This window comes from Toxorhynchites rutilus, chromosome 1 (genome assembly GCF_029784135.1).
Source record: "Toxorhynchites rutilus septentrionalis strain SRP chromosome 1, ASM2978413v1, whole genome shotgun sequence".
NCBI classification, from domain to species: Eukaryota; Metazoa; Arthropoda; class Insecta; order Diptera; family Culicidae; genus Toxorhynchites; species Toxorhynchites rutilus.
Window position 1 is genome coordinate 166337403 of NC_073744.1, and position 14640 is coordinate 166352042.

General features: G+C 40.9%; 2 protein-coding genes across 2 annotated transcripts in view; one reads left to right on the forward strand and one right to left on the reverse strand.

The window, feature by feature from the left end:
- On the forward strand, positions 1–998 carry LOC129761860 (mediator of RNA polymerase II transcription subunit 8). The gene is made up of 2 exons (XM_055759678.1): positions 1–270; positions 331–998. Exons 1-2 carry the CDS (start codon positions 106–108, stop codon positions 913–915), a joined length of 750 nt encoding a protein of 249 aa, XP_055615653.1. The 5' UTR covers positions 1–105; the 3' UTR covers positions 916–998.
- The window catches only part of LOC129761857 (tyramine beta-hydroxylase), a 45174-nt gene continuing 31501 nt past the window's right edge, over positions 968–14640 (reverse strand). Inside the window, exons 3-4 of the mRNA XM_055759666.1 lie at positions 1419–1606; positions 968–1355 (exon numbers count right to left, since the gene is read on the reverse strand). Of these exons, the coding sequence (XP_055615641.1) occupies positions 1031–1355; positions 1419–1606 (513 nt within the window). The 3' untranslated portion in view covers positions 968–1030. The remainder of the gene's footprint in view (positions 1356–1418; positions 1607–14640) is intronic.

The window sequence follows — 14640 nt, forward strand, 5'->3', positions numbered from 1 at the left end:
ACATCAGTAACTTCAGTACTATATCAACAACCAAAATATTTTCCATCACAGTATCAAATTAAAAGATCTTTGTTGTTTATTGTACAATTTTTTCGTGTTACCATAATGCAGCGTGAAGAAAAACAGCTGGACATGCTTCTGGAGGCTGTCCTTAATCGATTAAACGATATAAAGCACTCGATAGGAACGATGATTCACCGGCTCGAGAATGAATATGAAACTATCAATTGGCCCACATTTCTGGATAACTTTGCGCTTATCTCCGGCCATGTAAGTTATTTTTTGTTGTGATTGTTTTCAAGCATGTTTGATTCATTCTTGAAATTACAGTTAACCGGTTTGACAAAAATTCTATCTTCCGAAATTGGTACACCACTCCGTAATCTAACCGTGCTTCCATTACTGCTCACGCCGGAACGCGACGAACCTCTGTTGCAGCTTACGGAAGGCCGCATCCCTGTCTTCTCCCACGATCTCGTGCCGGACTATCTGCGCACAAAACCGGACCCCGGGGCTGAGTCCCGAATGGCGACGCACGAAGCCAAAGCCAACAACCTGCTGACGGAAACGGCCATGAAACAGGTGGCCCAGTACACCAAGGTCATTTCGCACGTTTGGGACATAGTGAGCAAGGCGAAAGAGGAATGGGATTCGGAAGCATCGCGACCGGGTATCCAGCAGACCAGCTCGATGGCCGATACGCAAGCACTGGTTGCCGCCGTTGGTTTGGGCAACGGTTTGGCCATCGTTGGACCGGGTGGTGTGCCCAACAGTGGCATCATGATTCCCCCCGCGATTCGACAGGCTTCACCGATGAGTGCCGTGTCGCCTTCCGGAGCTGGACCGCTCGGGAAGATGCCCTCCGGTATTAAGACAAATATCAAGTCCGCAAATCAAGTGCATCCCTATCGTTAAGGGTTTTGGAGGAAGGAAATTAATTGTGTTTTATAATTTATACAAATATTGGCTTTATTTACGATAACTATTTCATGCAGAAAACTTAAGATTTGTGTTTTGATTTATTAACGATCTACTCCTTGAGTTTTTCATCGGCATAAATACATTCGCCGAAGGCATCGCATTTGCCGACTTCCAACGGTTTAAACCACTTCAGCTCGGGTGAGACCCTGCTGGACGTTTTGAGTGTTTTCCTCGGCGGGCTGAATTCCGTTATCGGTGCTCCTTCCCAATCGAATCCTTCGTAGCGCATTCCATCAGACCGATTGCATTGCATGCTGAGAGGTTCCTCCAGATAGTACTCGAACAATTGTTCGGCGCGGGTTTTCGTCCATTGAATGGAACGGTAGTTCTCCGAGCGAGCTCCGTCCGGATCAACTGTGGCCTGTTTCTCGACTCTGCAAAGAAAATTAACTTTTAGAGCTTGGACTAAATATTATAACAATTATCAGATCTCTTACTCTTTCATATACTTGAAGTAATTGTAGAGGGATTTCTCCGATATGGCACTTTTACAGAGCTCCAGGTCGGACGCGGGATAGTAGTGAATGTAATTCACACACATTTCATCGCTAATTGCAAATCCACCAAGTGTCGCATTCTCATATCCACGAGTATCGTAATAGCAGGTCGTCATCAGCGCATCGCCCTAAGAAACAAAAATAAATTTCATAATTAGCACCAAACCTACCATCATTTCATATACAGCCCTATTCTGTATTCCGACGGATTTCTATTTCGTTCGAGTTATAACTTGGCATTCCCTATTTTGAACGTTTTGCCCATTTAATGTTGAAAGAGAAACAGATCGAACGAAATGCAAAAACAACTCGAACGGAATACAGAATGGAATTAGATGAAGTCGTACGAAGTATTTCGAATCCATCGAAATACAGAATAGGGGCAATAGAGTTCAAATCGTGACAGAATCTCTTTCAAACTCTTCATGAACCATTCTACAGGATCTGTTGATCATTTATTGAGTAGCACTCGAATTTTGATAGAATAAAAATGTTGTGCTTTTAGTTGAAATAAATGGTAATTTGTTTTTGTTAATTTTCGGCTTGGTACTGTGCGTTTTCCAAGATTTTATTCGTTTCACCTCGAAAAATTTCGCTTCTACTTTTCGTAACCTTTTCATTAACATTGATTCATTGATTCATTTGATGCAAAAACTTCTTGTTACCGGCTTTCCTTGTCTTCCTGGGGCTGTCGACATATCACGTGGACTAAAAACACTTTTTCAGACACCCCTCTCCCCCTCCATGGACAAGCGTGAACATTTCCCCTTAACCACGTGGACATTTTTCCATTTATTAAAAAAAGAAACCAAGAATTACGCCTCAATTACAATTACAATATAACACAAAAAAATACATAGGGGAAATCAGGGTAAAACTGACACCCCCTGTTTTTTTTCCAGTTAGAAGCAATTTCTTGCAAATTTTCCGTTGTTCCCTGTACACACCTGTCATTTCTTACGTTTCGAGTAATCCTACAGCTGCAGAAATCACTTTGCTGTCATAACAAACAAGAAAATAGAACCGGTCAGTGAACAGGAATTAGGCCGTGTAAAATTTCGCTAATGGAATTTAAGTGTTTTTGTCGGAAAAATTTGTACAATTCGCTACTTCTGTAAGCTTAAGTCATCTTGGATCATTGTTCAATGTATTTTGTGAGACGGTAGGTGGTTTTGTTGCTTATCGTTGCACGAAAACATTGTTTTGCAATCTCGAGTCTGTTCGGGGTAACACCGACACCTTCGGTCAGGGTAAAACCGACACCAGGGTTTGTGTTCCATCGATAGGAAAAATGTGTCCTTATGCCGCATGTTATATTTGGAATACAAAACGACTTCAGCGCTCATCCGCACATCTCCCGTGGATGCTCACCCAAGCTGGGACATAAACATAAGTGCTGGCTGAGATTTCTAGACCGGAATGCGATCATTCATTCCGCAAACCTAAGACTACATCAGCGGAGAGAACTGTGGTGTTCAATTGCAGTTGAGTTTGCTTGCTTTTCTACTATTTAAAATCTGAGCAAACCAATTACATACAATTTGCAAATATCCACCCTCTCCCCTCTTGAAATGCTCAAATAGTATATAGACTGTAATAAGTATCAGATTTCGTGAATTAAAACACCGCGAAAGCATACAAAGTACTTTATTATAAACGATCTACATCGCTCGGCGGTCACGGTTTCACTGATATAGGTATTTATTTCACATGAGTATGGAACTAAAACAGTGTTGCCAAAACTAAAGAAATACAATTATCTTACACGCTTTCTTTTCCTTTTGTTTTCTGTTACTAACTAAACAAACTAATCAAATTCATATCTACAAGGTGGTTTTATTGCCCTACCACTGCTATAGGACATGTTCGAATCAAGGCGCCTCTATATGTACCAGGTGAAACAATCATATGAAATGCACTTTCAGCCATATTGGAATTGCTGTCGGTATTGTTTACAAACAGCATCCGAACGCTGCCGGCGGCTCTCTACAAACTGCTACGATTCTTATTCGAGCGATGCCTACTATATTCGGATTTCGAGAATTTATGTGAAAAAGACGGGATGATTTTGTAGAATTTCATTCTCATTTCCACTACTCTCGCATGTGGAAATGCAAAAATGGCGTATCCTAGCAATAACAAAACAAATAACCCCCGCTCCACAAACCGTAATCCCCTTCTTATTGAAGTGATGATGTTGCTTCACCTGTTATACATTCATATAAACGCCTTGGTTCGACTCATTGGGCACATATGGATTAAGCGTTGGACACGGACTTGACTGAGGAACTTCAGATCTAGAGGGCGATTGAACCTCTTGGGTGGACTTCAAGTCATCTGATTCTGCATCATAATAAAGGGTGTGTCACATCAAATTGCATCACGGAAAAAACGCTGTAGAAATTTAATTTTTAGGAATTATATCTTCAGCTTTCGCTTTAAAATCAGATAAGAGTGTATAGATCACGTTGGCCATGCTTCACTGTCAATTTTTCGTAAATTTGGAAAAATGTCGTCGAACGAAAAAGAGCGTCGTGAATTAATCCTGTGCACTCATTTCGAGAATCCGGAGTTGTCACATCGGGACATCGGTAAGATGCTGGGAATCGTCCAATCCACGGTCAGCAGAGTACTAAAACGATACTTCGAGAACCTAACCATCGACCGTAAGGTGAAGAACGGCAAAAATGGATGCTCCGTCAGTGAAAAAGATCACAAGCGCGTAGTTAAGCAGTTTAGACGTGATCCGAGAAGTTCGGTCCGGGATGTCGCCAATAAGCTGAATTTGTCAAGTTCATTCGTCCAGCGGACCAAGCAGCGGGAGAGCCTGCGTACATACAAGGTTCAGAAGGCTCCTAACCGCGACGAAAGGCAAAACATGGTGGGGAAGACGCGAGCCCGGAAGCTGTACACCGAAATGCTGACGAAGCCGCATTGCCTGGTAATGGACGACGAAACCTACGTCAAAGCGGACTTTCGTCAGCTGCCGGGCCTGTTGTTCTTCTCCGCAGAGGACAAATTCAGCGTTCCGGAGGAGATTCGCAAGCAGAAACTATCCAAGTTTGCCAAAAAGTACATGGTGTGGCAAGCGATCTGCTCTTGCGGAAAGCGGAGCGCCCCCTTCGTGATGACCGGCACGGTAAACGGGCAGGTTTACCTTAAGGAGTGCCTACAGAAGCGCTTACTACCACTATTGAAGCAGCACGAGGGCCCGACCATCTTCTGGCCGGATCTCGCTTCATGCCACTATTCAAAGGACGTGTTGGAGTGGTACGAAGCCAACGGGGTCACCTTCGTGCCAAAGGAAATGAACCCGCCCAACGCGCCGGAGCTTCGCCCAATAGAGAAATATTGGGCGATTATGAAGCAGGCCCTCCGGAAGAACCCAAAAGTTGTCAAATCGGAGGCGGACTTCAAGAGAAAATGGATTTCTGTTCAAAAAAAAACTACAACCTGACGTTGTACAGAACCTTATGGACGGGGTAAAGAGGAAGGTACGAGCATACGGGCTTGGGCTCGAAGTATGAAAAATGGAAAATGCCAAAAGTTGTTTAATAGTTTTTATTTTACTGTCTAAAATTTTCAAAAGGATCGGTCTACTGGGCGAATTTCTACAGCGTTTTTTCCGTGATGCAATTTGGTGTGACACACCCTTTAAGTGGACGAGTTTGGCGAATTATATTCTTCTGGCACTTGTTGATGAATTAAAGGCTGAGTTTCCTGTTGAAATGGTGGAGCTCCTTGTTCTTTCACCTGTTTATCTAGTCGGTTCAAAGCTTCCTGCAAGTGTTCCTCATACAAAACTTCACTTGGATCAAACTTGGAAAATTGATTTTGAGATTTCGCTATATATCTTCGATTTCGTCTAAAATAGTTTCCATGATCGTCCTCAATTATGTATGATCGATCATTAACGTTACGCGAAATTTGGCCATAGTTCCATTCCTTATTGTTTTTTTTAAATATCACATCGTCACCACGTCTCAGAATCGGCAAGTTTTTCGCAGAACGATCATAATATCTTTTTTGTTTTTCTCGTTTATACTCTAGCTTTTGTTTTACATCATCTTCATTCATGTTGGCACGAGTGAATAGTGTTGCAGCAGTTGGTAGATGAGTTTTTAACTGACGACCAAAGAACAGCTGGGCTGGCGTAAATCCGGTGCTCGTGACCACTGTCGTATTGTACTCCAAAAGTCGATATTAAAAATATTCATATTGACCTACTTCATGGCATCTCTTCAAGATATTTTTAGCTATAGCAACTCCTTTCTCAGCCAATCCGTTGCTCTGAGGATACCGAGGACTTGAAAATACAAACAGAACATTGCATTTGTTAGCATAGTCATCAAATGCTTTTGAATTGAATGGTACGTTGTCACATTTAATCTGAGTTGGATAACCGTATCGACAGAAGATGAGATCAAGCACTTCAATAACACTAGCAGCCGATTTTTGTTTCAACACTTCCGATACAGTAAAACCCGAATAAGAATCGATCACAACCAAATAATCACGACCAGCATATTCATATAGATCTATACCAACACGATGAAAGGGATATTCTGGACACGTATCTTGAACAAGTGGTTCTTTCTGTATATTACGAGTAAACTTTTCACAGATTTTGCAGCTTTTAATCAACTCAATGATGTCGTTAGACATTCCAGGCCAGAAGAACTGCTGTCTTGCTCGTGATAACGTTTTTTCTATTCCTAGATGTGGACCATGCAACCAGTTAGCAATTCGACGTTGGAGTTCTGTAGGGACAACCAATCGATGGTCCTTAAATAGCAATCTTTTCTCGTAGTGCAAACAATCCCGAAACTTATGAAACGACTGACTGAATTCATCCAATTGATGATAAGATGGCCAACCATTTGTTACTTATTCCACTATCCTACGATAACGTCCACTGTTGTTTAATACGTCAAAATACAACTTGTAATTGTCCGACGACAAGCACACCTTTTGCGAAATTGAGTGGATCATTCCGGACAACTCTTTACTAAAATCAGTATCATCAGACAGCGGTACTCGAGATTGACAATCGGCTACTAACATATCTTTGCCTGGAGTGTAGATAATGTTCATACCTGGATACTTTAATAAATGCAAAAACATTCGCTGAAGACGAGGGGTGACCTCATCAATATTACGCTTTATTTTTTTAGCGATTCAAGCGGCTTATGATCTGATTGAACCACAAAGTTACATCCATAGAGAAAGTGATGAAACCGTTCGCATGCAAACACAATTGCCAGAAGTTCCTTCTCAATTTGCGCCCACTTTTGCTCACTTTTAGACAGTGTTCGAGAGGCATATGCCACCGGCAATCCTCCTTGCATGATAACGCTACCGAGGCCATCCTTTGAGCTGTCAGTTTGAATGACTACTGGTTTTGCAGGATCAAATATAGCCAGCACTTCTTCTGCTTCTTCTTCAATGGCACTAACGTTCCTAGAGGAACTTCGCCGTCTCAACGTAGTATTACTTGCGTCATTTTTATTAGTACTTAGTTGAGATTTCTATGCCAAATAACACGCCTTGAATGCATTCTGAGTGGCAAGCTCTAGAATACGCGTGATCACAGTGCAAGTCGGAGCCAGCACTGGTGAGGTTGATATAGATGTCAACAGATCTTGTAATTCGCGATCGTGATTTTCTGTCCACTTCCATTCTACATCGTTCCGGGATAAGTTGCGCAACGCTGCTGTACGTTGAGACAGATTAGGGATAAATTTTCCCAAGTATTTAAACAATCCTAACAGCCTGAGAATATCAGACTTACTTTTTGGCTTTGGCATGTCAAGTATGGATTTAACATACGAAGTATCAGGTTCCACATGATCCTTAGATATTATATGGCCCATAAATTTCACTCTATCACATCGGTACTGAGTCTTAGATGAGTTGAATATGATATTGTTATTCCTGGCACGATCAAGTACTGTCGCTAGAATTCTGTCGTGATCACATTCATCTTTCCCAGCAATTGACAAATCATCAAAATATATTTCTACTCCAGGTATATCTCCAAACACCTGAACCATACGTTTCTGGAACATTTCGGGAGCGCTACAGATACCAAAAGGCACTCGGTTTCAACGATATCGACCAAACGGTTGCATGAAAGTTGTAAGATCAAAACTCTTTCTGTCCAACTCCATTTGCCAAAATCCATCACGAAGATCTAGCACAGTGAAAACACGTTTCCCAGACAACCGACTAAGGATATCTTCTGCTTTAGGTATCAGAAAGTGTTCCCGTTTAATGCATGCGTTCAAAGGCTTAGGATCCAAACATATACGCAACGACCCATTGGGTTTTTCGACAATTTGCATATTATTACCCCCGTCAGTCGGGTAATTAACTGGGCTAATAATTTCTTGTTCAACCATTGAACCAATCTCTACCTTTAGGCGATCATGTAGGCTGAGCGGAATACGTTTCTTATAATGCAGACAGGGTGATGCATTTTCCTTCAAGATAATAGAACAAGCACCAGGAAATTTTCCCAGGCTCTCGAACACATCACTGTTTTTCTCAATAAACAACTCACGATTTACTGGGAACTGTTTAACCGTTTGTGCGGCATTCAATCTCTTGATCAGCCCAAAGTCAATACACGAACTTAATCCAAGCAACGGTTCGTAGCTATCATCAACGACTAGAAAATTAGCAATATGACTAGTCTGTTTATCGGGGTCAATAATCGAGAGTTCAACCAAACCATGAACATTGATCTTATTCGAACTATAATCGATTACATTCACGGAAGTATCATTAACAACAGGCACTTTCAATTTCGTGACGTACTTCAGAGGCACACAGTTGACATCTGCCCCAGTGTCCAGCTTAAAATGTATGGGCTGCCCCCGAACAAGATATCGCTTCATCCATCTTACATGCATTCCCTCATCGTGACGTGTGCTTGAGTTTATTCTAAAATCAGTTTAAGGAAGGCAATGTGATGTTAATTCTTGCTCGACCTGACTTAAATCAATCAAATTTCCAGTACCTGTATCAGCCCAGTTCAAAGTGTGAACTAATTTGTCACGCTTCGGTTTGCCATATGATCTTCCTCCTACACCTCGGTTGTCTCCCACCTTAGATGGTTTGCAGAATCTCTTAAAGTGTCCTCGCCGGCCGCAGGTGTCCTCGGTTGTTTTCTCGATTGTATGCACATCAATATGTTGGCCTTTCTGTTCCAAGAGTTGCTTGTTTTCGTTGGCTGCTTCATATATCTTGCACATTTTCACGATTTTGGACAATGGTTCATCCTTTCCATCCAACAGCTTGAGCTGGATCTTTTTGTCCTGCACACCAATAATAATACGATCTCTCAACATCCGGTCAGCATACGATGAGTGGCACGATTTGCACAGGAATTCACAATATGCCAGTTGTGTTCGGAGAGCTGTTTCGAAATCCGCAAATGACTGTTTCTCCTTCTGCATAATCATATTGAATTTGAAAGCTTCCATCGCGGGGTTTTTACGAGGCAAACAGTATGCATCAAATGCCTCAATAACCTGCGCAAGCGTACGCGGCGTTTGCCCCACTGGTAAGCGATTTTCCTCTTCAATAACACCACCAGCATTATCAGACCCAGCGGCTCCCCCAGCAGCAACTCCTCCATCGGCAGCAAAATTTCGATTACTGTTTTTCCTTATGTCAGCACCAAACATACTATCGGCATCACCATTGTTTGGAAACAAAGTGTTATAGATTTCCACACCACGTGCTCCGATTAACCACAAAAACAAAGCAATTTTGTTCCGCTCCGGCTCAGTATGCTTGTTAGTCGCAATTAAATAAATATTCAGCTGCTGTTTCCATTTCGGCCAATCCTTTGCCAAATTAGAATAATCCAACGGTGGAGGCAATCGATCCATCTTTAGCGACGCACTTTTTACGTTTATGCTTTTACGTTTTTTTCATACACTTTTGTTCGTTGAAATCTTGAAATCTAGAAAAATCCTTCCCGTTTACTGACGACACGCACACACAAAATGGTCGTTTTTTTTCCTTTGTTCTGGGCGTTCACATTGCGTTTCACATTCGAGTGACGCCACTCTGTTTCTGATTACTTTCGCCGATCGGCGACTTTCTCGTGATAATATCCACGATCCAACAACTTTATTTTCCGCGCTATGAGGAATTTTTACTTCTGACACCATATAATAAGTATCAGATTTCGTGAATTAAAACACCGCGAAAGCATACAAAGTACTTTATTATAAACGATCTACATCGCTCGGCGGTCACGGTTTCACTGATATAGGTATTTATTTCACATGAGTATGGAACTAAAACAGTGTTGCCAAAACTTGAGCTTGAGCTTGAGCTTGGGTAGACTGTACAATTCGTAGTTGCTCTCCGTGATTGACCTGAACCAACCAAACTGCACAAAGAACACACAGAATGACGCTTGGGACTAGCAAATCATTCTCGTTGTGCAGTTCTCGGTGATTCGAGCTTTAAATGGTCAATAACGACGCCGGCCACGTCCTTACAGTCACCAGGGGAAGGGAAGGAATGTTAGTATGATATTCGCCGCCCGAAGGCCAGAAGGATCGCCTCTATAGCGTGGTTCCCTAGCGTTTATCATGGAAGGGATAGTTGTTAGTGGGAATGGTTGAGAAAAATCAGGATTCACTGCGGTAAGTGATGTGATTCTGTAAACGCTAACTCTAAACTGCTCGACGAAACAAAATCTCAAAAATCGAAGGTATTTAAGGTAATACACTGCCGGACGTACGACTCTATACTTTCTAGAACATTGTAACGATGAATATGATACGATTATATATGATTTCGACACCCGACAACGAAGGTTATCTATGAGAAACCTGAGAAGGTCACCAAGAAACCCCTCTACAGTAGGATCTACAATACATATCTCTATTATTTATCGCAAGTAATTTGTATCTAAATTCCAATTGCTATGACGGATTGCAGAAAGCTGAAAGGGTAACCGGAAAAAATCTTTATATTCGATTATTTATCGTACGTACTATTCGTCGAAATTACTCTCCGCGTTATCTTTTGGAATGATGAAAGAATGAAAGAATTCTAAAGCCAAAGAATAAAAGAATTGAAAGAAGAATTGAATAATCAATGAATTAAAGAATTGAAGAATTAAATAATGAATACAAATATAAAATGGAGCTTGAGCTTGGGTAGACTGTACTCTTCGTAGCTGCTCTCCGTGATTGACCTTAACCAGTGAAATTGCACAAAGAACACACTGAATGATGTTTGGGAGTAGTAAATCATTCTCATTGTGCAAGTTTCTGTGAGTCGAGAAAGTCAATAACGACGCTAGCCACGTCCTTACAGTCACCAGGGGAAGCGAAGGATTGTTAGTACGATAATCGCCGCCCGAAGGCCAGAAGGATCGCCTCTATAGCTTGGTTCCCTAGCGATTATCATGGGAGGGATAGTTCTTAGTGGGCAGAGGTATGAATCAGGATTCACTGATGTAAGTGATGTGATAATAGAGACGTTCTAGAAACAATCGTCAATATGTTCCGTCATTCATTGCGCGTGTACTTTATTGCGCGACGGTGAAGAATTATCTTTGAGAAACCTGAGAAGGTAACCAAGAGAACTCCTCTAGAAACAATCGTCCCGGCGGAATACTCCGTTACTCCGGGTGTATCCTGTATCAAGTTTCAATTGCGACGGCGGAGATTTAACAGTGAGAAACCTGATAAGGTAACCAATTGAACCCTTTTAGAGTCGGTCGACCCGGCGATAGGTTCTGTTATTGATTGATAAATACAATATTTAAACAATTAAATAATCAAATAATTAAAGAATTGGAGAATACTACCATAGCTGTAAATAACTAGTGACAGACATCTCACACTCATAATTCTATCTGTAAACACAATCCAGATATTCGAATTATTGAACTTGGAGGCAAAAATTTAAAATAATTAGTGACGTAGAGCGCAACAAACGTAACCACACATCACGGTCATGCAAGATCTAAAAGGAGCCCTACACGTCACCATACAAAATGCAGTGAATGACGGAACGTCGGAATGGAAAGAAGCACACACACAAACTAAAATGAATGAGAGTACAAAACAGTCTTAATAGACTTCACTCTTTAAGGTGAAGGTGGAAGCTAGCCATTGTAGTAGTATAGGTAAACCCTCGTGTAAAAATGGGGTAATAGTGTTTGTGAGAGAAGAGCAAAGCACACGTAAATAGATCAATTCACTTATCAGACTGTGTGGCGCTTCATTGACACGAGTCTTTGAATACATTTGAAAAAAAAAAACAGGAAGTGGGTTATATCTATGGTATAACCGTAAGGGTGACGTAGGACTATCGTTGATTTAGAGATCATTTGTATGAAGTTGAATCTGAATTCATTCTGAATGAATGAATATTTGGAGAACTTCGAAAACGAGAGCGTTACGTTGGAGGCACAAGGTTTTATGCATCCAATATTGGATACGGAAATATCCTACTGATGGGGAAGAATAATCTTCAGAAGCTATCCTGTTGATTGCGATTGATTGAAAAACCACAAAACCAAATGTATTTGGTCACAGTGTTACATGGATAGAAAACATTCAATTAAACTCTTTCACATGAATATATTTTGAAAATTCCCAAAGGAACTGGCAGATTATTTTCAGTAACGATTAGTTATTTCCACATTTTCCTCGATACTGGAAGCCCACCAGTGGTTAATACCAACTCGATAACCACCTGTTAATAGCACTTGATTAAAACATATTTGGTCACAGTGTTACATGGATAGAAAACATTCAATTAAACTCTTTCACATGAATATATTTTGAAAATTCCCAAAGGAACTGGCAGATTATTTTCCAGCAATGATTAGATCTTTCCGGAACTTTCTCGATGCTGAATGGCATCCTAACGGAAAGAGTTCTGCGCGTGTATGTGTCGATCCTTCGCCGTCCACCTCCTCCAGCACGTTAGGCAACGATGTTGTCTTGTCGATGTCCTCACGAAAAATGAATGTGTCTCACCACCAGAATATCGCTTAAGTATGCTTTTTGTGTGTGATTGAATCGAGAGAAGGTGTGGTTTACAATGGCAATTTGGAAGGCAAACTAGAGGGGAATGAACTCTCTGAGCTCGGAACTTTCGGCGACTGAGCAATAATCGATTGCGGGCGCATACAATATTGGATACGGAAATATCCTACTGATGGGGAAGAATAATCTTCTGAAGCTATCCTGTTAATTGCGATTGATTGAAAAACCACAAAACCAAATGTATTTGGTCACAGTGTTACATGGATAGAAAACATTCAATTAAACTCTTTCACATGAATATATTTTGAAAATTCCCAAAGGAACTGGCAGATTATTTTCAGTAACGATTAGATATTTCCACATTTTCCTCGATACTGGAAGCCCACCAGTGGTTAATGCCAACTCGATAACCACCTGTTAATAGCCGCGCGTGTATGTGTGTGTAGCGATGTCTTCCCAGGGAACCGTTTGTGGCATCACTCTCCTCCTGATAGATTCCCTTCTGGCCTAGGGTGCACAAACAGGCTCTTGGTGACACCGTTCATCCGCGCTTTCATGATAAATAAAGAGCTTCACCGCAACAGCGACAACATGCTCCAATCGCTGTTCAATTAGAACTGAGTGGATTTCCGAGCGCCGCTCGCTTATATACCGATTGGTGATTTAAATAGCCTGTTTTGAAAGCAATTTTAAGACTATTGAAACAAGTTTTTGGATCAAAAAGTAACAAGTATAGAACGCGTAGATATTTTATCTTTCGAATGAAGTGTTTATCATACCATTTCGTTCAGTTGTTTAGGAGCTATTAACGCTCAAAATCTCGGTCTCCAGCGTAACGCTTTCGTTTTCGAAACTTTGATTTTACACCCCGGTATAGAAATGAAAGACGTAGTCCTACGTCAAAAACAAATAACAATTCAATACTAAAGTAAAATGTATGAACGATATGTTCCGATGAACAATTGCAAATATAAATATATATAGAAGGTGCTTTTGCATATGATTCTGATTATACGCGAGCGTAACATGAGCAAATTTATAACACATGCGAATTGGGGCACTTTTGGTATTAACAAGTTCTTCCGCATAGTAACTCGATGTTGATAATTCCTTAATATTTTCCTTCGTTGATCGTATTGTTTTCACATATTCACGTTGGAAAGCCTTAACCCTTCTCTTCGTTGGCCGAGGCATTTAGATTGAATTTAATACTTTTCCGTTTACTGTTTTTGAAAGCATAGGCAGCCGTGGCAGTGTTCCGAGCTCTGCAATACAATTTTCTTACCCAATGTTAAAGTTGCTAAAACTTACATTATATACCCATTAAACATAAAAATAATAATTGTATTGATATCAACACAATTTTATTCTATTGATTTTCATGACATGGGACGCTATGACTCCGGAATAACATTTTATTGAGTGGTTTTTATAGCTGTTTCGATGATGTTGTTTGGCATCAGTGTCGAAAAAATAACGATGTTTCCACCAATACAAACAAAACCATTGCAGAAGATTGAAAAACGAAAATTTAACTTTCAGAGCACTTGCTCGAGTTTTCCGACGTTCTTCACTATACGGTGCAAAAGCAGATGAAAATTTAATATCTTGTGAGTAATCGATTAGAGTTTGGTTGATATTACTTGATGGGAAGTGTGCGAAAACGATCATTTTCTTCACACTGTTTCGCAAAATTATTGATTTTCGGGCGAGAGGTGAGGGAGGGAGATGAAAGAAATTAGCGCCATTGTGGCAGCCATTTATGGCTAGCTTCCACCTTCACCTTAACGCATGCATGCGCTCAGTACAAAAGCAAACGGAAATACAAACACATATACATATGGCACTTATCTTTCAAAACACGTTCTGTCTCTGTTTACTTGACAGCGTTGTAAGACATCATCAATGCATGTGATATGCTGTCTCTTCCTCCGGGATAGCAACACACCAACAAATTAGCATACGTAAAACCACTACCACTACTTGTAGGTAATCGCTAGGAGAGAACCACTGCACCACACTGAACTTAAGAGAGTTGCGTTTCTCTCATTTCACTTTTCTACTACATATACACACACATGAATCGAGGAAGATAGAGCGGGCGAGAGAGAGTCCCAGTGTACACGTTCGTA